The sequence below is a fragment of the Ambystoma mexicanum genome, chromosome 7q (assembly GCF_040938575.1).
Source record: "Ambystoma mexicanum isolate Mex_15411 chromosome 7q, UKY_AmexF1_1, whole genome shotgun sequence".
Lineage (NCBI taxonomy): Eukaryota > Metazoa > Chordata > Amphibia > Caudata > Ambystomatidae > Ambystoma > Ambystoma mexicanum.
The window spans coordinates 766,834,699-766,862,690 of record NC_090941.1 but is presented as its reverse complement, the minus strand read 5'-3'; the positions used below and the strand labels follow the sequence as shown (position 1 = coordinate 766,862,690).

The 27,992-nt window shown below is 41.9% G+C and overlaps 1 protein-coding gene across 1 annotated transcript in view; it reads right to left on the bottom strand.

Moving 5' to 3' along the window:
• The window catches only part of GUCY1A2 (guanylate cyclase 1 soluble subunit alpha 2), a 1,716,628-nt gene that overhangs the window by 99,964 nt on the left and 1,588,672 nt on the right, over window positions 1-27,992 (bottom strand). Inside the window, exon 7 of the mRNA XM_069640697.1 lies at window positions 16,242-16,396. Within this exon, the coding sequence (XP_069496798.1) occupies window positions 16,242-16,396 (155 nt within the window). The remainder of the gene's footprint in view (window positions 1-16,241; window positions 16,397-27,992) is intronic.

Genomic DNA, 27,992 nt, shown 5'->3' with positions numbered 1-27,992 from the left:
GCTTTGTAGAACACATTTCCATGTAGTTTTTTGTAAATTTGGTTATTTCGTTTCCTGTGATCTTGAGCCTATTACCCCTTATATTGACTTCCAGTTCATGCTTGTGCCAATGTGTGGGTTTTTGTTTGCTGTCCCAGCTTGCATACATTATATTATGGTCACTATTTTTATTACATTCTACTGTAAATGTTTTCATCAGTCCTAAGAGGTCTCTTGAAACGAACATCTGACCTATAGCACCTGTTTGGTCACCTCTTTGCCTTGTTGGTTTGTTCGCATTGCTTTTTGATCTCAACCAATGAAGGTTATGGAGGTCTCTTGCCGCTAATGTTGGTTCTAAACATCTGCCTCTTTCCAATACTTTAGCCGAGTTATTCAAATACGTTCTTTGATTTCCAATTCCTGGGCATATAGCGTTGAAGTCTCCTGTTATTATTGTGTATTTATGACCATAGTTTACACATGCTTCATCTAAACTGTTATTCAGGGATTCTATGTATGCCTCCTGGGTGATGACTTCTGGGTTCCAATATGTATTTATTAGCAGGATTTTCTCTTCAATTTCCTCCATTCCATCGCTTTCTATATGTTTCCATGCAATTATCACGGCTTGGAGTAAGTATGATGTTTGTAGCTGTTCTATCACTTCCAAACCTGATCCTACTTTAATTGCTATTAGCAATCCAGCCGATGGTCTCCCCGTTAAACCTTTCTTCGCCGGGGTATTAACTATTGTGTATCCATCCAGATTTGGTTTATTTAAAAGCCATGTCTCCTGAAGGCAAATTATGTCCCATCTATTAAGATTAACTTCGTTTTTTGTCATTAGATGATTAAAGCCTCTGGTGTTCCAAGACATCAAATTCATTGTATTTTCCAATTTCATTTCATCAGTCTTTTGTCCCTTGTTGTTTTAGTTTTCCATTCTTCTTTAGCTCACTGCTAATTTAGCTTGTTTAAATGGGGCATTGATGATTTCCAAGTCCACTTTGCTGGAGTATTTTTAGTGTTTTTCCTTTGTCTTCCCCGCCGCTCCCATTTGTCCTTATTATAATCCTCCTCAGAGTCCGATAGTAGATGTTCTCTGGAGATGCTTGAGTTTCTCCTTCTTTGATGCCACTCACGCTCTTAGCCTGGTTCTTTCTCTATCCTTCTCCTATAACTTGTAGTTTTTTCCATTGACTTTTCTTGTCTTACCTTGTGTTTCCACACGTTTTCTTCCCTGTTCGTTTCTCTTTCATATCTCTTGGTATCTCTCTTTGTCTGTTCTTGTTCCTCTGAATTTTGATTTTCTTGGTGTTTCTTTCCTTCTCTATTGTCTTGCATTTCCGTCATGATGTAACCCAATATTTTTAAATGTTCAACGCCCTTTCGTAGCAATTCTCGTATAACTTGCGATCTGATATGTAAGTAGGATTTGTCTTTTCTCCCCCTTTCACAAGGTTCAACTATCCATATCCCTTAATTTCGGTATTTGGGCAAAAATATTCATGATGGTACGTCTGTTAAGGGTTAAATCATCGTCTTCTCGATATTTACGTTCTAATTGGAAAATACAAGTACTTTTTATTTTCGGTGCAATCTCGTTCTTATCCTCTTTTCTTCTTGATGGTGACTTTGTTGCTTTATCATTCAGTGACCTCTTACATCGTAATGGTGTTTTTCTAATTTGTCCACGTCTGTCTTTTTTTTCTGATGTTATTGGTTGATTTTTTGTATTCCTCGGTTTTCTTTCCTCGTTTTTCACCTTCTTTTCCTCCTTGCTGCTTCTGTTACCTCTTCCCTCTGATTTGTGTATATATTTTTCCTCACCTTCTTCCCTCAGGTCTGATTTCTTCTGTTTCAGGTTCTTTTTCTCTAATACAAATCTTCTTTCTCTGATCCATCCTTCTGTCATTTAAATTTAGTGTGATTGCTTTTCTTTTGTATCTCGGTGTTGGGTTTGGCTCCGAATCCAATTCATCCACTGTGTAAATACTCCATTCTGTTGTATCACCTGATGAGTTTATGGAATTTATCGACTCTTCAACTGAACGCACACAATTGTTACTTCCTTTTGTTTGTACAACATTTTTTTTTTGTCTTTCATCTCTTTTTTCTTTGTTTCCTTTGGCTTTCCATTCAACATATTTTTGTTTTGCAGTGGGGCCTGCATATCAAATACCGATTTCTGGTTATTAAATATTCCAAATGTAAAGACACCCAATTTTGTTTGCTCCTTTTTTTTAATTATACCTTTTTCTTGGGGAATATTCGCATGGGTATCCGATATCGGAATTATTCTGGTCTGTATATTCTCAAAATTCATCTGTGTACCTATCTCTCCCATTTGTTTTTTTTTCCCCTGTGTTATTGGTTCTGGTAAGCTTAGCTCTCTACTCTTTGCAGTATTAGCTTCCTTGGCTAGTATGAATCCCTCCATCAGTGTTATCTTGTTATTCATCATGGCTATCAATGTTGTTTGGTCCTTCATAGTGTCGTTCAATGCCTCATAGAGTTTAGAGAATGGGGACAGGGCTATGGTTAGCGTTGACATTACAGACATTAAGTCGATCTTTTTTTGTGGTGATTCCTTTGGAGCTTCGAATGGGATCTCACTAAGTCTTTTATTCTGGATTGGTGTATTTAACGGGGTCACCGGTCTTATGCCTAGATTCATAGTGCTCTTGTTAGGTTTTGATGAATGTTTTCCGTTGTTCTCCTCCTTATTTATCGTAGTTTGGGTTCCTGTCGTATGATTTAAATCTTTCCGTGGTGGCCCTGCTGTCTGTGTGGTTTTGGCAGCTGTACCAAATTCCACCGCAACCTTTTCCCTTCCAGAGGTCTCCCCCTGTCTTAGTGGTGGTTTTAACTCATTCTCCTTAACGTTTACTTTCATGTTTGTTTTTTTCAGATTTTCATAGTGGGTATTTAATACTTCAATTTCAGGGAAGTGCACTTCATGCTCCTCTGCTGGTTCTTTGCCAGCTGGCAGTTTTGTCTTCTCCTGCGGTGTATTTTGATTGTTCCTTGTTTTATTAAAGTGCCATCTAATCGGGGTCGATGTTATGTTCCTCTTTGAACTTGGATTTCCTGATTCTGATGTTGTAAATTTCCCCTTTTCTTTGGGTGTTTCTATATTGCCATCTCCAAATCGAAAAACACTGTCTAATAGTTCAATATCTGAAATTTCATTTTGGTTTTGAGGGTTAGTTATGAGAACTAACCCAAATAGTTTGTTGATCGAGTCCATTTTATCTGCAGTTGTTAATACCCTTTTTTGTATATTAACTTTTCCTCTTTTTTCATTTGGTTGATTATGTTTAATTGATTTCCCTGCCATTTTTTTGCATTGATTGAGGTTGGGTTTGTTCAGGAGATTTTTTTGTCCACTATGTTTAACCTTTGCTCTATTCATCTGTTTACTAGGTGTTAGGTCTTGATCTTCCCACTCTGCCTCTTGTACTTTGTCTTTAATATTATTCAATGTGTGCTCTTTGTTAATACTACTTGGAGTGGCCCTCTTTATTGGTGACAAACTTGTCGTCTGTTGTTCTTTATTCATTTCATTATTTGTATTTTCTTGTAAGTCTTCTGGGCTTGGCTGATCTACCGTATTGTCTCGTTCTTTGATGGTTCCGTCATGCAGGTCTTCTTTGTTACTGCTTTCCGTCCCCTCCGGCTCTACATCTTGTTGACTTATCTCAAACGCATCCTCATTATTCTCAACATTGTATACTTTGGCTAAAATGACCTTCGTATGTGGATAAGTGTTATGAACATCCTTCGATCTTTCCTGTTGCTGGTCAGCATTCTGCTGCAATTCGGTTTCCTGATAATTTTCCTCTCCAATTAATCCTGCATTTATTAGGGGGATTTCTTCTTGCATCCCCACATTTTCGCTTTCTGTATTTACCTCCGGTTGAGTCAGTGGCTTCTGCGGGGTTAGACAGGGTTGATCTTCTCCCAAATCCTTCCCACTTTCCAGTTTATTCTCCCGCTCTCCTCTTTGTTCCGCCCGTAATTGCTGACTAAGTTCACCCGTTTGTACGGGGTTTTGTGAATTCTCTTTCAGGCTACTTTCCACGATGTGCTGTTGTTTGACGCCTCCCTTCTTTTCAAATATCTTCATTGCTTTTATTTTTCCCTCTAGATGTTCCATCCCTGCTGGGTTCCAAGCTATTTCGGCCATCTTCCCCTTAATTTCTAAAGGCTTTTCTGCACATATTTCGGTCGGACTTTGGGTCGTAGATAGTATGTCTTTGTTTTTTGTCGTTCTTGCCGTTCGTTTGGTAGGCGCCCACTTTAAATTGCTCTGCAGCGGCTTTTTTAGGGGGCAGAGTACTTGTTTCTGTGATGACTCTTTAAGGTTTTCATTGGTGTAGTAACTTTCCCTACTTTCAGTGCCAGACTCATCCGTTTTTTTCTTACCTTCAATGTCTTCAGCACATTGTAGATTTTTCCCCTCTGACAGATCATATGGTGACTACCCCTTGCTTCCATTGCATGGGGTTTCCCGATCCATTCCCCTCTCCTCCCTTAGAACGTTAGATTTTTGGCTCTGCCGGCTCTCCGACCTAGTCATTAAACTACTGGGGGAGGCCTCTGCGCCTGATGGACGTTCTGTTAAAATAATAGCCTTTTCCTCTCTTACCGTCTCCATATTCTCATTTATTACGGACTCCGTCTTAGATTCTGTACTGCGTAACCAGCCGTAAACAGAGGTAAACAAAGAATCGAGACGCCCTTAACTCCTCACAGGCTTCACACCGCAAGGGCTCTGGTATGGTGCTTATATCCTCCTATCCACTTCCTGTGGGCGTGGTCAGCACGATCAGCGATCAGCTGTGCGACACTGTGAATTGCCGCGCTCTCTTTCAAACTGCTTCTGTTTGAACCCAGAAGGCTTACGCGAGTTGGAGCGCGATTCCGCTGGATCCCTCGCGCACAGCAGACAGCAGGCGCAGGCAGCAGGCTCACGAGCAGCAGCCCCTCCTTGGAGGGTTACGGGTAATGTATCACGTTCAGTCTTTGTCACCAGCCGAACAGAGGTAAACAGAGAATCCAGACGCCCTTAACTCCTCACGGGCTTCACCCAACCATACCAGCTACCCTCCTGTCAGTATCCAGAGTGCACCCCTTTTCCTTATTTGAAACTGTCTGTCCTCAGCATTCCTTTAGCGGGTGAGGTGTATTTCATAGTGTTTCTAGATTGTCTGTTGTGATTAATAAAGTAGATATTTTTAACGCAACCTTGACTGGACAGTCCCTTTTATCATTGGGTAATAATTGTATTTTTGCTGTGTTGCAACTAAGCAATGATCCACAATATTTCGTCGATAAGCCTGCCGTTCCATCCATGTTCCCAAAATTAGACAAGTAGGTTTATAATTTGCTTGTTATTCCAATCTGTTTGGGTCCCTTCTGTGGTACTAGTGGTGTGTTGCTGATTGATGGTTTAGAATCCAATATTCACCCCTGGACCACTGATGGTCCAGAAGTTAATTCATCAGAGCAATCCCCAAGACTACAGAATTTCCAGCCCTGGCAACTTCCAGCCTGTCTGGGGAAAATACACATAGCTCTTCCTCATCTAAACTGGGCTCACAGGGCTGACACATGGATGATATCAAATTGATTTGGCTTGGATAATTATAAGAGATGCTGGCCACCATACCAAAACACAGGTGTAGATATGTTTACAGTTTAACTTGCCTACAGGACAACATCCTTAGAGCTACGTAGTTTTTGGAACAGGGGTAGATACCTTAAATGCAGCCTCTGTGCTGCAGTGGCTTCGCTGTCACTGCAGCTGGCAAGAGAGCCCCTGTGACCTCTGAATCTGCTCTGTGCCACTGGTAGTGCAGGAGCTGCAGATCAGAACAGTGATGCAGCAGGGGACACGTATACACTATGCTTTTTTTCATAGAACTTTATGAAAGTGGAATCTGATCAGCTGATTTCCTTTCAGAGATGGAATTACACACATCATTTTACTATTTATTAAAACTCAAAAAAGCCAGGACTTCCACCCCCTTGCCAAATGGCAATTCATCACAGGGTCATTGTATAGGGAAGCATTATGCTTGTGGAGCTCCTCACCCTTTCTCATCCATCTGGACTATTTCAGTAAGTAAAGGTGAATGCAGACGATTGTACAGGCTGATTTACTCCTAATGTTCCACTTGCTAGTTACCTCCCACTCCACCTGCTTTCCCTTGCTTCCTCAAAAGTACTCTGCAGCAGTCGCCCTCCAGCATTAGCACTTCATTAACACAGTAACACAATTAATACAATAAATGTTATTACTACCGGTGAGAATGCAACGCATGACCTAACATATAACTATCAAAGAATTGGTAATTGGACGGCATGTGACTCATTCTTTCAGAGAGTTTAAGTAGCATTTACCATTAAATAAGATACATTATAATTCAAAGTAAGGCAATGTAAAGCATTTGGCTCTAAGCAAAAACGCACAAAGCCAATACTATGAGAAGCACATTGACATAATGGATAATAATGAATATATTTGCTTCACATTTACTGTAAGAGATTTGTCCTGCTCCTAATGTAACTGAAAAAGCACTATTTTGCCGATTGTTGTAAAGCTTTAATTTAGGGTATATATCATGAACTTCAACATCCACCTTTACAAAGGCATGTTAATTTTCCTCAGATATATCAACTTGATGTAATATTGTTCAGAGGTCTGCATATTACTGCATTCATAATTTTGGATTTGTTGCAAAACATGCTTGTATGCTTCTGTATGCTTCCACCTTTACATAATCAGACTTTTCCAGTAATTATTGCTTATATGCACATTCATTGTGCTTTAGCAGACTATTGCACTACATAATCAATGTATGTATAACTAACATTTTGTATTTAACCAGGTAATTTTTTAAGACTCACATATTTGTCAGTGTAACATTTGCTGCTAACTTAAGGTCTGATAACAACTCAAGTGTGATGAACGCTATTTTACTTATATCAAATAAATATTGCCAAACCGATGATTTCATGTAATCATTTATTTTAGATTCACATGCATTGCATAGTTCACCATCTAGTGGTTGGTTCTACTTATTACAATTTGTGTACTAAACTTAAAGTTAGGCAATGATTGGGATGATCCAGTAATTGCATCCATGTATTATGTGTAAACACCACCCACAATGGTCCTTGCGGTCAATACCATCCTCAGATTGTTTTTACCCCCATTGGTTTGGTATTGGAATGAAGAGCAGCAGTTGCAAGGTCCTTGATGCAGTTATTGGGGAGAAAGTGTAAGTTGATATACCCAAATTAGGTCATAAATGAATGTTAATGTTTCTGGTGATTCATGAATTTAAGAGCACCCGTGTTTGACACCATGGATACAATTCTGCCCAGAGTGTGACCGCCACTTCTTCTGTGGAGGCATACGCACAGGGTCCATAGTCTTTGTTTTCTGAAAGACCACAGGTTGAATGAATGTCAGGGCTGTAGAAGGTTTACGGCAAAGACTTTGACGAGTAACAAGGAAACCGTTGGCCTCTGTATGTCATGGAAGCTTTACGAGCCACGATCTCCAGGATTCAGGGGCCCTACTGTGGAGATGGTATCAAAGCCAGAACAAGACTCTTGAGAGATTGAGTCCACAAGGTCTCCAAAATCAGGAAGGGTATGGGCATCAACCCACTTGGGGAAGGTAACTGGTCCCACTGATTAGACTTCCTACAATTCTCCCATGACCTCTCCTTGTGTAAAAAACTGCAGCCATTGATAAAGATGCACTTGGTGAATCCTGTTCACAGGGTCAGATCATTATTCAAGAATGGAAAATAGCATCAAACACAATCAATATGATTAGTCTCAATGCAGTTGTGATGTATGGAATACACATTATCACCTTTTTGTTGACAAAGAGATATTTATGATTCAGGGTGGCCAGTCTCAACAAGAAACACTTTGAAACACTATTAATATGTGCTTTGATAGTGAAAGCTTATTAGGGATCTGTGAAGGAATCCGAAAAAAGAAAATGAGATAGCACAGTCTGTGGGAGCTAATTCCACTAGAGCACCCCACAAAGCAGTTATAGAGGAGAGGCTCCACTGAGCTATCACCAGTACACCAGTATATTAGCCCCCATCACAAACCAAGCAGTAACATCAAGCTGTCAGGTTCATTAGGGCTGGGCAGTTTCAGACACACAAACAGTTTGAGGAAGAAGTAGGGTGGGGCCTTAGAAAGACCCATGAAAGGTTAGAGAGAGTGTAGACGGAGTTGTTCAGTAGGCTGGGGAAGAAGTGCCTCTTTGTACACACCCCTTAGTAGTAGAAGGGGGTACCTTTTTTCTTCATATTATATTTTGACAGGTGTCCGCATTCCCATTTCTGGTCTTAGTCCTGCCCCTTTGATATAAATTTGATTGACCTCCAAAATTGTTAATATCAAATTGATTGACCCCCCAAAATGTTTGATAAATATGTAATAAACCCCAATAATTTTGTTATCAATTTAATGAGACCCAAATAGTGTAATCGAACCCCACTTTTTATATCATTTTTTATATCCATTTTATATAAATGTTATATAAACTTGACATAATTCTATATATATAGTACACATGATGTGATGAACGACCAGCTTTTTCGTGGCATCCAAAAATAACCCTGTACATTTGAGTTTTCTTTCTAAAGCAGTAACATCAAACTTTGACATACATGTAATATATATTTTATATATAGTATAAATAGATGCCGCAAGGACCCTCCTAGATGTTTGATGGCAGCCAAAAATAACCATATAGTTTTGAATTAGCTTTTAGGCATTTGAGTATGCATTATAGGCATAGTGTCTTCATCAGCCTTCACCAGAAACTTTGACTGCACCAGACCTACACAAACGCACACACTATTGAATTTAGAAATGCTTGTTTCTTTTAAATTAGCACAATGTAGGTGGAAAAGGGCTGGCGAAGGTGGAATTTTCATGGATTCTGAAAATGACCACTGTATATTGTCCGTGCAGCTGACTGGTGTTTCAGTGTTTCAGAAATGGGCACAATTTTAGGGGGGAACAGGGGTGTTTGCCCCCCCCCCAACTTTCATGGCACACCATTCTGTCCCCATTCATTTGGCTTTGGCACCTTTTGTTCAGATGTCATGTCCCCACCAACATTTTCAGCAAAGTTACTCCACTGGTTTCAGAGGCACATTTTCTTGTAGCTTGTTGATTCTGCACCAGCCCACCTGAAATTTCAGATGCAGCACACACTGTTTTCTAGCACAAGTGCCACTCAGGCTTATAGAGATGATTCACAGCTGGTGCCTCTGCACAAGAAGTTTGTGTTTCTGCTACGAAGATGTCAGAGAACTAGGGTTGTGGGGATGGGGGTTTTGCTCTGCAAAACTCAGGGCCTCTGACGCAATACAGTGATTCAGGAAGCTGGATATTTCATAAGCCATGTTGACATTTATTGTCTGTATTTTTCAGATGTCAGCAGAGAATCCATGTGGGTATTGATAAGAAGGGTTGTATTTTGCTGAGTTAGCTCTGCATGACACAACTTCGACTTTCACAATGTTCAGAGTAAACACCGGCTCCAAAATACACACAGGGTTTGCTTATCTATAGTCATCCAGGGTGACCAGACTATTTTTATCTTCTGATACAATGCTGCCAGGGTGATATGAGGGAAAAAGTAACCATCTGTTCATAAGCTTTGCTGATACAATGTGGATTTTTTGGTGCGTCATCAGGAAATACACAGGTGCAGGTTACCTATGATTTTTGATAATTGTACAGTCTTTATGCTTCTGTGTCGAGGAAGCAGCAGGGGATGGGGTGTTGTGGGGCTCCTGTTTTGCCATTTAAAAGCAGTGGGGCTGTCTGTTTCCCATGTGTATTTTTACCTGGCCTTGGGGGATGCATTTCTGGGAATTACGGCTAATTCATTGTTTGAAGTTTTTCCAAGAACTGCAATGAAGCACTGCTTTGCTATCCCACAGTTAATTGTATTTGTTGTAGCTCAGGTATACCAGGCAAAGGACTTCCCCCCTCAAGAGCTTTGATTGGAGGGCAGTACTGGGTACTAACAGGATTAGCAGCTGATTTCAAACCCTTGCTGGCGGAGATTAAGGTGAGATGTTTTTATTTTCAAACTAAGTATTTATATGATTTGGGGGTATTTCAAGGCCTGTGTTTCACTGTATTGGCGATTGTAGTTTTAAAAAATGTACAGTTTTGGGGTTTAGGAGAGCTGCCTCTTGGGTGCAACTTTTGAAGTGCAATGTGCCTGTCAGTCTTTAACTATTACATCTGGTGCTTGAATTAAATGTGTGAATTTTGTTTAAAATGTGTCTTGACTTGTGACATATTTAGAATCCATTTTTTGTAAAGAGCAAAGACATGTGTGATACTGCAAAGGGTTGTCAGACATACATTTTTCCATACCCATTTTGAGGCAGTCTGGTTAAATACGTTTATAACATTTAGAAGTCGGTCACAGGCGCTACCCTGTGTTCAGCCAGTTGATTTTCATGTTGGATAGGATAACTCACAGGCGATGAACAGGCACAAACAAAAATGGATCTGCAAAAGGCGTTGCTGGCAGATAGATGGATTGCTTTTTTTTATTGTAGTGTGTGAGATCACAGAAGCGATACTACTGGGTGCAGAGCTTTTTTTTTAAAACAGTTTTAAGATTTTGACTACATCACTTGGGACCAGGTTAGAATTGTCTAGAGTTATTTGTAAGTGGTTATGGGCTGGTCACACCATCGATCAAGCATCTAATCAAATTGTACTTAAGGTTTTAAAAGACCACAATTGAAAGATGGCCAATCATTGTAGAATTATGTGCTGGCGAATCTTGCTGATTTTGTTTATGAAGAAGGTGTTGATGGAAGTGGATTTTTCCATAGAGTGTGATATGGCAGGTTCGGTAGCAGTGCTTGACCGCTTTGATGAGGGCTCTGCTTCTGTTGTCGGCTTCTGCTACAGTGTTGTGATAGAAGGACGTGCTGGCTGTGTTGATTAGTTGTTGGCAGGTTGCACTAAGTTCCTTGAGGAGTAAGATGTGGTCCTGGAGCAGATCCAAATTTTCTCTTGTTTTCTGAGGACTTGTTTGCAGAGGTTGAGTTCATGCATTTACAAGGGTGCTGATGGTATCAGTTTGCAGGTGCGTTTTTTCAGATGTGTGTGTCAGTCGATCGAAGCTGAGAGGGTGGCTTTGAGTGTTTCCAGTAGAGAGTCGCACTTCGGTTGGGGTTGTTCGGTCCATCTTAGGTGGGGGTTGGCAAGGGCTTCCATAAGGGCTTCCACCAGGAAGTTCTTGAATGACCTGAATGTTCGTCTAATGTGTTTCTTCTGGGAGTGCTTGACTGAAGTGATGTGCAGGATGTTGAAAATCACAACCAGGTGGTCAAACCAGTCAAGTGGGAGAGGAGATCTGTACTGGAGGGAAGGCAGTGCAGGATGATTAGGTCGAGGATGTTACCTTTCTCGTGCGTTGGGTCTTTCTTGTACTATATGAAGCTGAGCGCATCGAGAAGGCTGAGGAGAGGTTTCTCCATGCCTTAACTCACTTTGATGCACTCAAGGATTGTAGGCATTGCTCTAGTACTCACACAAATAGACAACAGCCAACAACCTCTACCTGGGGCGCCCAGTGTATCTACTGACCAGCCTAAAAAGAGTCCAAATAGGTCAATAAAGTGTTCTTCTGAGACTCTGAGCACAAAATGACATCAGAGCAGCACTCCAAATACTATAAAGCCTCCTGATCAAACAGAGGATTCAGTTCAACGCTCTGAATTGCCCATCATACCTTTAAGAGTATGGGCTGGGAACCCACCACAAGGAAGTGCATTCACTACACAACAACTAGAATGTGCAGATTCAGCAACACTGCCCTATTCACAACTCCAAGCTTCAAAAAGAAATTCTGTAAAGGCACTTAATTCTATTTTCTCTCAGTCAAAGTCTGGAACTCAATGCCCAAACAGCTGTGTAGAGAGGAAAAACACCTGATGTTCAGAAAATTCCTGAGATTCTGGATATTTAACTTACATCAGCACAGCAGCACAACCCCCACAGTCAACAGGTCTAAATACAATTGGACATGCTCTTTTGAGGAACAGAACTCCTGTTTACAAGAACATAAGGTGCCAACCAAAGGCATCCTAGAGTCCAGTCTCACGCATGTCAGTCCTCTCTTGTCATTTAAGCAAAACCAAAACAACAATAACCATCATCAACCAATATGATGAGCAAACACTTTCATCAACATTTTTACAACAGCTCTGAACCAAGACCTAACCATTCTGCTCCCCCTCTAATGCATCAAATCTAACGAAATCTCATTCTCATCTCTCCCCACCTTACTCTAATCGCAAATTCTGCATACACACATGGCATAAATGCCTATAAACAAAACACATCAATGTAGCAAGTCCATAACTAATTCTCTAGCACGTTCACCCCCATACAAGAAGCTAAATGGGTACTCGCAGCCCTGATGCCAATGTGTCGAACTTGGGTTCTCCCCTCCAGATGAAAGACAAATCTAAGCTATTTCCTTGCAAAAACCCACCCACAGTCACATCCGCACCAACGTCCTTCAGCTAGCATGCAGAAACACAAGAGGATTCACATCAGCCTCCACCTCCATCCCATTAGCATCCACCAAACTCTCCTTTCAGAACCACATCCAGTGAGGCTGACAAAATGGCATGGATGAACTGTGATATGCATGGCCAATTTACAGTACTACACATAGTGAAGTCAGGCTGTTCTGGTATAAACTCCTGATGACTGTGTCTAAATGATTTTGTCTGGATCCAGTTTGACGTGTGTGGATCTCGTGAATGTCATTAGGAAGGAAGTGTATTAGTTCATCAGGTGAATTTTCATTGTGGTTCTCCTGCCAATCTGCATCCGTGTCTCATCACAAAAAAGCTTATCACAATACAATTGTTACTTCATCTCAAAACAATATAACCTTAATATTTCTTTATAGAAAAAAATAACAGTAATGGTTAAGATAGTGCAGCGGCATGCCCTCTTGTTTGATAACATCCCACAAATCATTATCTATAAATAGAAAGATGCTCTTAACTAGGTTGTGACTATCTCACAGAGGGGCCGATGTGATACATTGTGTGTCTGGGTGTTTTTACCTTTCATACAAAATGACTGTCGTTCACCCATTTTGCTAAATTTCCAAAGATTCCTGTTATGACCCTGTGGCAGATGGGCAATGGCCACCGTTTACCCTTTTTCGGGGCTTGACAATTGTAGGAACGCTATCATCCCAATTAAACTGGTGCACACATGGGTGAACCAATTATAGCGTACCTGCCATTGCAGCAGCTCCTCCTCAATATCATTAATTCTCCTTCTATTTGAGATTGGTGTGTCCCAGGTAGTGTTTAATCCGAATTTTACCATCCAAGCACTCTATTTGGCCTTTATCTTGAGCTGCCTCAAGCACCTCCACTTCAGACGTATGTTTATGCCACTTTACCACTGAGTGGGAATTCGCTATCCTTGCTTGCAGGGCAACTTGGTGTGCTCTATTTTGATAACTCTGTTTGCATCAGTGCCCATTATATGTTCAAAGAGAGTCCTGACATATGTGTTGATGGTATTCAATTCAGACCCTTCCTTTAAAAATCAAAGCCTAAGGTTATCCTGTCAAGCATGATTCCAAAAATCTTTGCATTTGAGTTGTAGGGTAGGTCATGAATCGTGTATGTTGGCTCTTTCATTTCTTCTGGCAAAACCAAATCTTGCTCCTCATCATTCTGGCAGATGCCGCTATGTGGTCTACCAAGTCCCCTAAGGATGCAATGGGCCTCATTACGACTGAGGTGGAACGGGTTAACGGGCACCGCTAAAGGAGGCAGACCCATTAAACCCTTTCCGCCTCATTACAAGCTACCCTCGCGGGACCCGGTAAGTAACGCCTGGTCAAACCAGGCATCCTTACCAGGTCCCGCGAGGGGAAGAGGGAGCAAACAACGGGCTGCTCGTAATCGGCCCGTTGTTTGCTCCCTCTCCCATTCCCATTGAGCCCTATGGAGGCTCAAATGGGAATGGGGAAGGTCTGGGCCCGGGTTCCTGGAGGGAGGATCTACTGGGCCCTCTGAACTTGGAATGGCCCAGTAATTCCCCATTCAGGGAACCCGGACCCGATTTTGGCGGCAGCCAGGCCGCCAATAGCGTCATGGCTACCGCCAAAGTCGTAATGAGGCCCTATCTCTCTTACATTCTCAGCTATTGTAGAAGTGAGGTCCACCATAAGTATCAGCAACATCGAGTTAAAGGGTGTCTTTGATGCCCCTTTGTCAGGACTGTGACCTTTTCTACTGCAAGTGCATTCACCACTCCCTTTACTATTTTAGGTGACACGCCCCTTGGTGGATTTTCTTCATTGTTTAGGGGTGTTGAGAAATGAATGTACACTTGTTTTTTTGTGTTTATTTTGTTGCTTTTTGATCATGCTTGATTGCTGCACTTCTGCCAGGATGGGGAGTTCCTCCTCCCATTACCCTACCCCACTGTTGTATAAAGTTCTCCATAGTTCTAACCTAGTTTAACCATTTAGTGACTGTGCTTTTGATTAACTCAACTTGAAAAACTATAAAAACGGGTTCCCCTGCTGGAATCTATTTTGCAAGATACAATCTTAGCCCTCTCTTGTGTCTCCTTTGAACCTTAACTAATCTGGTGCTGTCAGATGTACTTTTGCTTTCTCTAAATCAGCATTTTCCTTCTGCCACTGGGGTCAAAAGCCAACCTCTTGTAATCTGATATGCATGCCTTTGGGTCACTCTGGGAAATGTTAGTCCAATTCAGGATAAGGATCTGCTAGTAATGTTTCTGGTATCATGCAAAGACTGGAGAGCTCTCTGGTTCGAAGGAGGGGGCGTGGGCGCAGCACTATTTCCTGAATCAAGCATTGTGGGACGCCCAAGCTTGCTGCTAGCATGGGGTAACCACACTGCCTTCATTCTGAGGTGGGGCGATGGTTATCACCGTACTTCCCTGGTGTTTCCTACTGGTACTGCCTGCCAATCTAGCCCCGGCCCTCCTGTGCTGCTGATACAGCTCAATGCTTGGGTTCATTCAACTGACATAACTCTGTCATTTCTCTTACTGTAGATCCCAACATCAACTAGCACAGCTTTCCCATACTGGCCAGTCTCACTGCCTGCATTCTTCTTCTCTGGGCCAGTGGGGGATGGCAGGAGACTCTCATGAATGTAAAATTGGTCGGGTGCCAATTATGCAGTCATTTGGGCTAAGATAATCAGTTCAAGCAAATGAATAGTGTGGGGAACACGAGCAGACACAGTCCTATATGATAACTGCCATCTTGGACAAGCCTCTCTGACTTTTTTCTTCAAACCTGACTATTTTTAATTATTAAGGGATTTGACAAGTTCAGAGCTGAAACTGAAAGGACATGGGCATAGAGAGGGTTGGCATGAATCAATTGAATTTACAAAAATGACCATTTGAAATAATGGTGACAAGATGAATAGCCGTAAGTCAATCATTCATAGTTAGTAGATCCCCAAGAGGGATAGGGAGATTACATAGCGGCAAAATTCGTCACATTTGTTTAGAACAATTTGGCCACAAATATATGTGGGTGGTGGGTAATCATGATAATAAAGAAAGGAGGAGGTCAGGGGTGGAGCTGTGGGGGGTCTCCCTGTACACATTTGTGGCCAAATGTAAAGATAGAAAAAGCAAATGCACGAAATCGAATTCGACAACGAAACCGACCAGACCTCATAGAACCTCCCTAAGATAATGTCAAGCTTTAACAATGATACACCTAAATATCTTTTATGAAACATCTTTTTAAAATCAAGGTTTCACTCGCTTTTTACCGCTTTTTTCTCACTCCCGCTTCACTGTTGAAGGACCCCGCCCTTCTGCACTGCACTCTCCTAGTTCGGGCACCCATAAAGCATAGCTGGATAGAACATTTAACAAGACTCACGTATGTCGTGTTGGTATTTAACCAGTGAAATGTTTAATGGCATTGTTTTTTAAAGTGATTGAAAATATGTCTGTATTCTACTTTCAAACTGCTTAAATATATTTGATGTAAGTTGATCGGTTCAGTACCATGCATCGCTGCCATTGGCTTGGTCTCTTAACGTTACGTGGAGATGATACGAATGCTTCAATGACAATAACACATTTTTGTTGGACTTGATTCGTGCAGGCAAAGTCAATAACTGAACACTCACTGGTAGGTCGTCGGACTGACGTTGATGCGACGTGGATGGCTTCCTGACTCGAACTTGCTGGCAAGTGTGACATTGTTCCCAAAGAGGCAATAACGTGGCATTTGGACACCAACAACTCCAGCCAAGACCGACCCAGAATGAATGCCTATCCTCATCTGAAAGGAAAAACAAACGCGTGTGTAATCTCAGACAAGCAAGTACCCCGGTTATTGCTGCTTTGTTCACTGGTGTGACATATTTATGTTACTTGAATGCCACCCACTGAGGCATCTTCAGGGAACAAGCACACCCTTACTCCTCAATGCTGCCAATTATTCTGTTAAATAAAATGTTGTGTGTCCGAATTTTTGGTTACATATTTTATTGAAGCAATATGAATACGCACGTTAAACACAAAATAGTATCTACCAAAAAAAGCTGACATCTCCGTAAAAGCGTAGAACGAACATGTAATGCATTCATTCTGCCCCAGCTGTACGTTTATTGTTTTTGAACTTTTTTCCAAAAATTAAATCTGAAATACACAGACAGATTGAGATGCCATAAGCGAGGGAAATGCAGACAAGAGCTTTGTCAGTAGTCTCCAGTCAGTCTCCAGGAGAACATCACATCACACAGATTCTGACTTGCAAAGAAGAACCGTGTACGTCTAAGAAATCAGTATTACACATTGGATGAAGTATCACAATCACACATCAAATCATGATTCAATAGATAAACGCGGTCACTAAACCGCAAGGTGGGGACGTTTATTCCTCATAATATGACTCCCACCCATGCTCCATCATCACCGTTAATACTTGGGGGGTCATTACGAGCTCGGCTGTAAGGGGTTAACGGCGCCAATAATAGTGCCGGCGCCGTTAACCCCTTACCGCCCTATTACGAGTCTGCTCGCGGGACCCGCAAAGGGCGCCTGGTAAAAACATGTGCCCTTAGCGGGTCCCGCTAGCAGACCAGGGAGCTATCAATGGGCACCATTATTAATGGGCCCGTTGTTAGCTCCCTCCTCATTCCCATTGAGCCCTATGGGGCATCTAATGGGAATGGGGATGTACCGGGTCCGGGTTCCTCGAATGAGGAATTACCGGGTCCTCCAAGGTTGGAATGGCCCAGTAAATCCTCATTTGAGGAACCCGGACCCGGTACCCAGTAAGGAGGTAACCATGCTGCAAATTGCAGCATGGTTAACTCCAACCTCGCAATGACCCCCACGGTCTCTTGCCTATTCTAAGGTCTGAAATCTTCCAGTTGTTGAAACGCATAATCAGTGTTGAAATACAAACACACACAAACCAATACACAGCTTGTAATTTGTTGCAAAGGAATATTTTATTTAAAACTTTAATACAAAATATTTAAAAGACATGTTGATGTTAAAAATAAATAATAACAAGCAGTGGTTTGTGATTAATAACTGCACAATATCACAGAAAGGTGTCTTAGAAAAAAGGAAGCTGAAAACCTAGTCATGGGCCTCATTCCGAGATTGGAGGCAGCCATGGTGCTATTAGCGCCATGGCTGCGTCCAATACCGGTACTGACTCTGACCTGGTTCAATGGGGACTTAGCGGTGTAGTACGACCTTTGTGGGCCCAGTAAGTCCTCATTGGAAAAGGCAATCCCCATTCCCATTTGAGCCCCCATAGGGCACAAATGGGAATGGGGAGAGAGCTAATTATTTGCTCCCTGGTCCCTTTGCGGCTCCCGCTAAGGGCGCCTGGTAAAAGCAGGCGCCCATAGCGGGACCCGCTAAGGGACCTCGTAGTAGGGCGCAAAGGGATTACTGGCACCAATGTCCTTAATGGTGCCCGGTATCCCTTTGCGCCCTACTTGGAACGAGGCCCATGGTTTACATTCAGAGCTCAACTGGCATCTCACATTCAACTCTGTTCTGCCTCAAGCAGTAGGCAGTGTGCTGTGACAATCCAACTCTAATATGTTATTACAGTTACAGGAGTAATATCATTATTTTTATTATGGTGTTAACCACTGAGGTCGAAGTCGGACATAGTTAGTAATGGCCCAGCAGCCCAAGCCTTTGTAGGCCCAAGCAAAAACAGTCCCCTGGTGAGGGAAAGAGCAGTTAGCACCAAGATCCGCCTCAGTCTGAGGTGGCCAATGCTGTTTGCGCCCTGGGCTGATGTCCACTGTGTTAGTAGTGTTTTTTAATTTCTTTTATGAGAAATCACCTTTATACATCACATGCATGTCGATCTGCCATAAAAAGAAACTAGAAATAAAGATGGCCACTTTGAAAACAGGAAAGAGACATTGGACCTCATTCCGAGTAGGGCGGTAAGGGTTAACGGTCACCGGTAACGAGACCAGTGCCGTTAAACCCTTACTGCCCTACTACGAGTTCCCTTTGCGGGTCCTTCCTTAACGCCTGCTTTTAGCCTGATTTTAGCAGGCGTTAAGGACGGAACCCGCAAAGGGACTTTAGTGCTAATAGCGATACCTTAATTTACGGTACCGTTATTAGCGCCTTCCCCATTCCAATTGAGTCCCATGGGGGCTCAAATGGGAATGGGTAAGGGCCTTGGTGAATGGGGAATTACGGGTCCCTCCAACCTTGGAATGGACCGGTAATTACTCCATTCACCAGGGCGGAGTTGGAAAGATTTCGGAGGCAGCCATGCCACAAATAGTGGCGTGGTTACCTCCAAAGTCAGAATGAGGCCCATTGTCCTTTTTCTGTTTTAATGTTGGCAATGGAGCAGGAATAGGTGAGAGCAGCACAGGTAAGGGTGGATGGGTGAGGGGAAATGGAGGTGTGAGTGTACTGGAGGGAGACTGCAGAGCATGAGGCAGAGGGGTCCCAGGGCTGGTGGCGGTGGAAAAAGAAAATGGCTGTTAGGAGAGTAGTGTAGTAGGCAGTCAAGGGGGAATAGAATGCATGTGTAAACAGTCAGTACAAGCCTGCCTCCCAGTCTCCTGATTGGCTGTTGACACTCCAACCCCAAGTTCTAATCAGGCGAGTAGAGATGTCATTACGGGACTTTAATAACATTATTTATAGGCATGTATACATAATATAAGATGTCTTTCAGCTACACCACATACCTTAATTCTGACACTCTCCTCGTCGTATGTGCAGAAACTTGCTCTTTCCAATGAGCTTAATTTTTGTCACACAGGGTTGCACATAAGGGGTGCCTATCCATCAAAGAACTGTAACCCATTGGCAAAGGGGTGTTGTCTCCTTTGCACAACCTCACTGCCTGCTTGCATACATTTCAGCATCAGAGAAAGTGCAAAGCAGAAAGGGTTCCTTCAACTGTTTGCTTTGCGGCAGCCACTTAAACGCAGTGTTTGCTTGAGTGTGTTGTTTATATAACTATCACATTTCTACCTCTACCACTTTGAGAAGAAATAAGATGAAATACAAAGAATTGACACTGTTCAAGTTCTTTAATTAACTTCTTTCAGGAGGCAATCCTTGAACCCACATGGGTACAGAGACAGTGGTTTTGCGAAACATGGTGTATTGATTACATGCGCCAATATGGGTGCCGGGAGCCAGTTCATATGTATCGGTCCTGCATTAGAAACTGACGAATGCAGGTGGCCTGGACTGTTGGGTCATTTCAGTGCCCAGTAGTCACATCCACATATGCAGATTCCAGTTATGAGTGCAGGATCGCATTGGTCCGCAAACTAGGAACTGCGATTACTGCTTGTGCATAGTGAGAGTGCCTACATGCTTGCCAGAAGGTACCTGAGTAATCCTGCTCAACGTACTTAACATGTACCACCGTTCCTTTACAAGTCAAAAGTTTGAGCGGCAACAAACTGACATAATTCCCTAAACAGATCAACAGAGATATTCCATGGCATTCCTTTGTGATGCGGCCCATCCTGCCAGGGACTAGTTGTTTTCTTGAATTCGCTTTTCGCGTCCAAAAACGTTATGGCTCAGTATTTATCCCTCACCAGTTTCTCGATATGAAATATCTACTTGATGTCAAACAAGTGATTCACGGGTTACACGTTTGTTACTTTTTTGGCATTATTTCTAGTAAATTACATTTCTTTGTTAGATTCACTGCATGGAACATACAAAATAACGTCGCATCATAAAAATTATTGTAGTCAAGCCGCCTGGAGAATTATGGCGCGGAATCTTTGGAAGTTCAAAGTAGGAAATTCAAAATCCATTTTGATATTCATGTCATTAAAGTAAAAAAAAAAACATGTTTTGAGCAATATATGCTGAACAACTCTGCTATAAACATGTAGTGCACGATCAGAATTGAACATTTTATGAAGAAGCTAATGTAATAAGTACTTGCTTCCATTCAGTAAAATATAGGGATCAAAGCTCTCATGTGTGATATTTTGAGTTAACCTACTACCTTAAAATACTGTATTTAGTACATATATTCCCTTAAGTATTTGATAACGTCTTGTTTAAGAAAAATGCGATCCACAGTCTTGGGGGCTTACATGTACAATTCTGTATGTACTCCATTATGAAAAGAATTAGATAATATCGATCAGTTCAAGCCATAAAAGCACTGTTTGAAACACATATTGTATTATCAAAAACACAGACACATCGCCCTGCATGATCCATTTTCATTTATCAATAGTTTGCATATATTATTTATTCATGGAAACCTCTTTCCAAAATGGATATAGACAGCACAACGGTGGTTATGGAACATGATATCCTAAAATCCCAAGAATCTAATCAAATAGAGGGGGAGATAATGAGGATCTATGCAACAATAGTAGTGAAATGCCATAAATGAGTGAATGGGTAATCACCACTCCACTCTGTGGTCTTTGTGAAACTCAAGTTTGCTGTCAAGGCACTGAAACTAGAAGTGTCTGATTTATGAAAGCGTTTTTATAATGTCACAATGGGGTTCATTCCGAGTAGGGCGGTAAGAGTTAACGGTCACCGTTAACGAGACCGGTGCCGTTAAACCCTTACCGCCCTATTCCGAGTTCCCTTTGCGGGTTGGTACTTAACGCCTGCTTTTTGCAGGCGTTAAAAAACCAACCCGCAAAGGGACCTAGGAGCTAATTACGGCACCGTAATTTACGGTGGCGTAATTAGCGCCTTCCCCATTCCCATTGAGCCCTATGGGGCAAAAATGGGAATGGGAAGGGCCCTTGGTGAATGGGGAATTACCGACCCCACCAACCTTGGAATGGGGCGGTAATTCCACCATTCACCATGGCGGAGTCGGAAAGATAACGGCGTCAACCAAGGCGCTAATAGCGCCTTGGTTAACGCCAGGGTCGGAATGAGGCCCAATATCTTTGGAAAACACTTTGTAAATCAAACCTTTCTGCTGGTTTAATTGTGTCAAGTTACTTAGCTTTCCCAAGCAACAAGTTGTGAAGTTTGTCCGGTTTCTCCTACCTATGCCAGCAGCCAAGGTTTTTGCCCACTTCATTTCTTTAGCAACGCATGTAAGCGCATGAAATAGTTATCAGGAATACAGTTGTGCAGAGAAATTGAGAAGCATGCTCCTGCTGTGTGCAGGGGAACATCTGCAGCATGTGACTCTTCTGCTTTCCTGCCTGATGATCAACTGCTGCCTGTGCCCCATCCGTTTGGGACTGGGGGATTGCCTCCTTGGCTGTCCATCAGCATTGCAGACTCTGTTTGCTGCCCCCCACCCACCACAGCCTGGTGCGGTCTCTAGTCCATCACGTGACTGCTACATAGAAAGTGCTTCTAGGGCATCATTAGCCCTGGGTGTCCCATTCAAAGTGTGACCTCTTAAGTGCTTTGACTGATCCTGTTTGCCCCTGTACACACCTGGTCAATTACGTTTCTTGCTTTTCTGCTCCCCATTGTGACTTGTTTCCTCACTTATCATGAAACTAGCAATCTCATTATTACTTAATTGCTACTCTTTAGCTCTCCTCCATTGTTCAATGCCTCACCCCATCACTGTTCGTATATCTGAAAGCTTTTTTCAACTCACCAATCCTGCCCTTGCACAGTCTCTAATCTTATTTAACCCCAAACCCTACCTGGTGTTTTTCCTATTTGTATTGGTTTCTGGATTGTGTGTAACAAGTCTCATGCCAATCTTGACCTGTTCCAGCGACAAAGCCTTAATATTCGTTGTCTTACTGAAACCTGGATTTCACCCTCTAACAAAGTAATTCCGGCTTCTCACTTTTCCTCTTCCCTTAATTTCTCTCACACACCCCGCCCCAATGGCTGTGGTGGTGGGGTAGGCATTCTTTCTCACTCTTCCTGATTACACCAGGTCTCTCCTGGTGCCTCTGTATCTTGTTCATGTATGCAGTATCACTTTGCTTCCTTTCTTAAACCTCAGCCAATCTCCTTTTTAACTGTCTATCACCCACCTGGCCCCTTTCTCTCTTTTATTTCAGATTTTGATACTTTACTTTCTTCGGTTCTCCCTTTTATCTCTCCACTTTTTGCACTCAGCAATTTCAATTTGCATATTGATTCTACTCATTCTTTGTCTGCCTTTCTTCCCCTGGTGGATTCCTACCACCTTTCAACTTGTGGCTCTCCCCTTTAACATTCCTATGGTTCCTCCCTTGATTGTGTATCTTCTATTGTTCCTTCTAATGTCTTGGCTTCTTCTTATCCTGTATATTCATCAGATCCCTTTTTGTTGTGTTTTTCCATTCACCTTCCCCCCTCCACCTTTACCCCCTTCTATCAAAACATATTTGAGTCGCAAACTCTGCTGCTTTGTTTCTTCCTCTTTTATTTCTACTCTAACTTCTTCTCTTCCTCCTATTCATTCCTTTGCTACTCTTATCACTGATTCTGCTACAGATGTTTTCCAAACTATTCTTACATCCACTCTAGACCCTCTTTACCCTTCTCATACTTTTACTCCTTCCCGTAAATCTTCTCATTAATGGCTTACCCCAGCTGTTCTTGTTCTTTGTAATTCTCTGTGGAAATTTAAGTGCCGGTGGAAAAAATCTCGATGCCTTCAAGACCTTGATCTTCTTTCTTCTGCTCACTCTTCGTTTGATACTCGTCCCCTATCTAGCGAAAAGCAACATTTCTCCAGTTGATCTTCTTTATTTCTAAGCATGCCCGTCTGCTCTATATGCCCCTACCTCTATTCTTCCTCCTTGTCCACCCGATCCCTCTTTATCCTCATCTCTTTCTGCTTTTGATCTTGCTCACTATTTCACTACCAAAGTCTCTATTTTCCATGCATCCTTTCTACCTTCGCCTCCTGTCCCTTCTCATCCCTTACCTTCTGTTTCCTACCCTTCCTTTGCTGTCTGTTCTCCTCTTACTGATATTGACACTGCACAGTTCCTCTCTGATGCTCATCCAACTACTTCTCCTTCTGATTCTATTCCCTCTCTACATATCCCATTAGTCTATCCTAAAATTCTTAATTACCTTACTACTCTTTTTAATCTCTCTCTCTCCTCTTTGCTTTTTCCCCACACTTTTTAGACATGCTAATGTAAATCCTATTGTTAAAAAAACACTGTATCTGTCTTTGCCTGCTAACTTCTACCCTACTACCCTATTTTGTTATTTCCTTTTCTTTCTAATCTTTTAGAGCAAATCGTCTATTTCCAAATTTCAACCTTCCTTCATCTTCATTCTTGCTTTCCTCGACTCCAATCTGGGTTAAGCCCTGGTCACTCTACTGAGACAGCTCTGTTGCATGTCTCAGACTCTTTGCTCACCATAATAAACTCTCCTCTATTCTTATTCTACTAGATCTGTCTGCTGCTATTGACACAGTTGATCATCCCTCTCTCCTATTTCCTATCTGGCTGTACCTATTCTGTTTCCTGGGCGGGGCCACTCTCTCCACCCCATACTCTTCTTTGTAGTGTCCCTCAGGTTTCCGTTCTTGGACCTGTTTTATTTTCTCCCTACACTATTCTTCTCTCTTTACTTATCTCTCCATTCAATTGTCCTGCCACTTCTATGCGGACCATTCTCAAATCTTTTACTCTTTTTCGGAGTTCAATGATGCTCCCCACGCCAATGTTTCCACTTGTTTTTCTGCCATCCAAGCCTGGATGTCTTCTCACTTTCTTCACTTGATGTACTCCAAAACTGAAGTTATTTATTTTCCTTCTTCACCCCATCTCTCCTTTCATCCCCATTTTCTCTTCTCTTTCCCCCTACCAAGCTTCCTTTTTGAACCTCAGTTCTTAATCTTGAAGTTCTTTTTGATTCCTCTATCTCCTACTCTTCCCACATTTCCCTGACTGCCTGTAAATGTCACATTATCCTTTTCAATCTCCATCATGCTCGCCCTGTTCTGTTTTTTCAAACCACAAAGCTTCTTATTTTCACCCTTATTTTATCCGGTATTGATTATTGTTCGTCTCTGTTGATTGGACTGCCGACTACTTGTCTCGCTCCTCTTCATTCTATTTACAATTCTGCTATTTGCTTACTTTTCAAACTATATTTTTGTTCTTCTATTTCTACTGGTCTTTCTTTTGCTGATATCCTGTCCTTTGAGTTGTGTCTCCTTGTTCACTTCCTATCTGTTATGTTCAAATGTCTTCACAGCCTTACTCCTACATGTTTTCCTTCTCTCGTTTCTTTCAACGTTCCAGTTCTAGTTCAACGTTCTCACTTGTATATCAACTTATCATTTGTTCCCAACCCCCCTCTGCCTCGTTCTGCCTGTTTACGCTCTTTTTCTCAATTGGCAACTTTTCATTGGAATTCCCTTCCTTTTCAAATTTGTTCTTCTTCTCTTCCGTACTCGGCTCAAAAACGTATCGCCTATGTCATTCCTCTTCTTCATTACTTACTTATCTCAATTCTCCTCTATGATTGTACGGTTGTTATTTTAATAGTTGTAATAGCACTTTGTTGAAAGCGCGATATGAATCAAAATAAATTAAAAATAAAATGAAATATAACCCCATTGATGAATAATACTTTTCAAAGCACATTCAATGGAACATAGAAAACACACAAAATCTCATTTCTGGCTAAAAGTAAACTTAGCAGAAAATGAAAGATGTATAGCTGCAGTTGAGGATATTTATTCATGCAAAGGGCGCATGACACAAATGTTAATCCAAGTATGCACACACTATATACAACTTTGTGATCAGCAAAGCTACTGCTTTCTTTCAGTGAGTTTCACTGGGTTTTTTTGGTTTGGGAGATGCTTCGACAAGCACACAATTCAGCGAGGTGGATATGGGCTACCTAATGTATGTGGCATCTTACACAGCACATTTGTTGGAGAGAGTTGTGTAGGCATGCATACTCCCAGTTGAGGAAAGCATTATGGGAGAAGATGGTCTCCAAGATGGAGGTGGGAACCACCATCAAATGCACCAAGAAACAAGCACATCACCTGTCGGATGATGTGTTATGCTGGTAAACAGACTTCCTGAGGAGCCTCTGCATGCAAGTACAGGAGGCTGTGAAGCCCAGACCTGCAACGGGAGCAGACGGCAGTAGTAAGTGAGAGCAAATTAATTGTGAAATCTCTTTCTGATTTACCTTTGAAGTAATTTTTGTTTTAAAAACTTCTAAAAACGAATCTCTAACTCTAAACTCTAATGATCAAAACTATTTTTCTACATAATCCTTAGTGCCTTTAATCATTCACAATAATGTGTCTATTGCAAGACAATGGGTCTGATTTACAAAAACTGTTTTCAATGGTAACGTCCTATTGAAAAATGCTTTTGTAAATAATGCTCAATCAGCAGCTGCACATGCCATGGCAATTGTAGATGCTACTATGACTCCCCAAACCAATGTCATGTTTATTACAGAAATTTGGTTTCAGGCACACTCAGGGTGAGCCCTGGATGTTTTAGTTTCAGAGGGGTTTAACATCAGCTTTAAAGATAGGGATGGGAGTACGGGAGGAGGAGTTGTGATTATTTTTCTAATGAACTTCAACTGTATACAAGTGGTGATAGATTCCTTGATGTCATTTGAATGTATTGCGCTTAAAGTATTTTTACATGCGTCAGTAATAGTACATATATATGTGAGTTATCACCCACCACGGAATGATGAATTGTTTACATATGAATTTATGGATTTAGCAATTCATTCTTGCCTTCTTTTGTTAAACGGTAATTACATAGTGCCTCCTTAGTATTTATATTGGCCTAAGCCTATTCCCGCTACATGGAAAACCGCGTTGCAAAGTTCAGATTTTTGGGTTAACTTTGCTGCCATTTTAAGATTCATCCACCATTTTGATTTCCACTCGTGTGTTCTACGTTCTAAAATGATGGACTATGTTTTCGACTTGCAGCTAAGCCTTCCGACATTTGAGTTCTGTTAATGTTTAGGTTGTCCGAGAGCCGACTGTTTAGACTAAGCAAAGAGACCTTGTGCTTCATATGAACTGCCGTCCAAGTGTTGTCTGCGCTCACATGCCTCATCCTTGTATAAACATTGGGACAATGAAGAACAAACCTAAAACATATGCTTTAGCTGAACTACATTATGAAGAACCTTGGAAAAAGGCTTACCTCGGGATCCGAGAACATACATCGCTACTGTGTCTTCATGGAAATGCAAACTTATGTAATCCATCCCATGATATTGTAAAATCTGTATGTGAACTAGGCGCAAATTCTAGACCACGAATTATTAACGTGAAGAGAGGCTGGACAATATTACATGAATTGTATAAAAGCATGAGTTTTTACAGGTTCAGCACTCTCTCACCTCTCCTTGTCAGCTGGTACAAACTGTGAGGTGTTGGGAGCCAGATAGCTATCTGTTTTGCTTTTTAAACTGTACAGTAATAAAAGATCTGTGAATCATTTTAGCCCGTGATTGGTGTATTTCCTTTGTGGTACTCAGCCTCGATATTTCTTTGTTCTTTCAGATGGCACCCGAATAGGGACCCTCAAGGTTGATGCCATCTCGTTGAAGAGTAGACGCAGCTATCGGACCGGGATCAGATGGTGAGAAAAGGGGGCCCCTTTTTGGATGAGATGCAACACCACAATAGTACTGCACAATCCGATCCCTGGACGGTGAGCATGCGGTCCAAGACGGCATCCTGACGAGGGTCCATATATCGAGGGGCGCAGTTTTGCCGAAATCACCAACCATGAGGGTCCTTTGTCTTTCGTAATCCAATCAGACCTCCCTTTGTCCTTTAAATCAGGTGCCCCGATTCCTAAGTATCCTGATATTTGGTTGTAGAATTGTACTCGTGAGCACAATCGATGCCAAGTAACACCAGTAATCTGACATGCCTGGGAAATTGTCTGCCTGTTTCAGGGCGTTATTCTGCAGAGACATACAATCTTTGGAATTTGGCCGTCCGGCACCACATGAGGGGTCGCCGGTATGTATTATGTACTGTAAGTACGGCATTGGTAGTATAGTGTTCAACGATATTTGCCACAGGCAAACTAGACATGCTTCTGAACTTCAGTGGCCAGTCAATGGTAGTTTTGAGAGTAAAGAGAAGCATGCACGTCGTCACATGTCAAATTCAGAAAAGGCATTATTGTATGATCAACAAAAACAGTCAGAGTCTGTTAGAAACATGGATAGAGCTTTTCAGCTTGGTATACAAAAAAATATATCCATCTAAAGATTTTCATGCCTCAGATGAGCTAATTGATAAACTCTTAAATGAACCTAGGCCTGGTGCCACTCCATCACCTCCGTATGTACCTCCTCCTGCTGTCTTACCTCTTCCTGCTGTCATTCCTCCTCCCGTAGCAATTCCTGTTCTTCCTGTTGCTCCTCTGCTGCCAGTTATTGCTCCTCTTCCTGTTGTAGTTTCTCTGCCTGCACCTTCA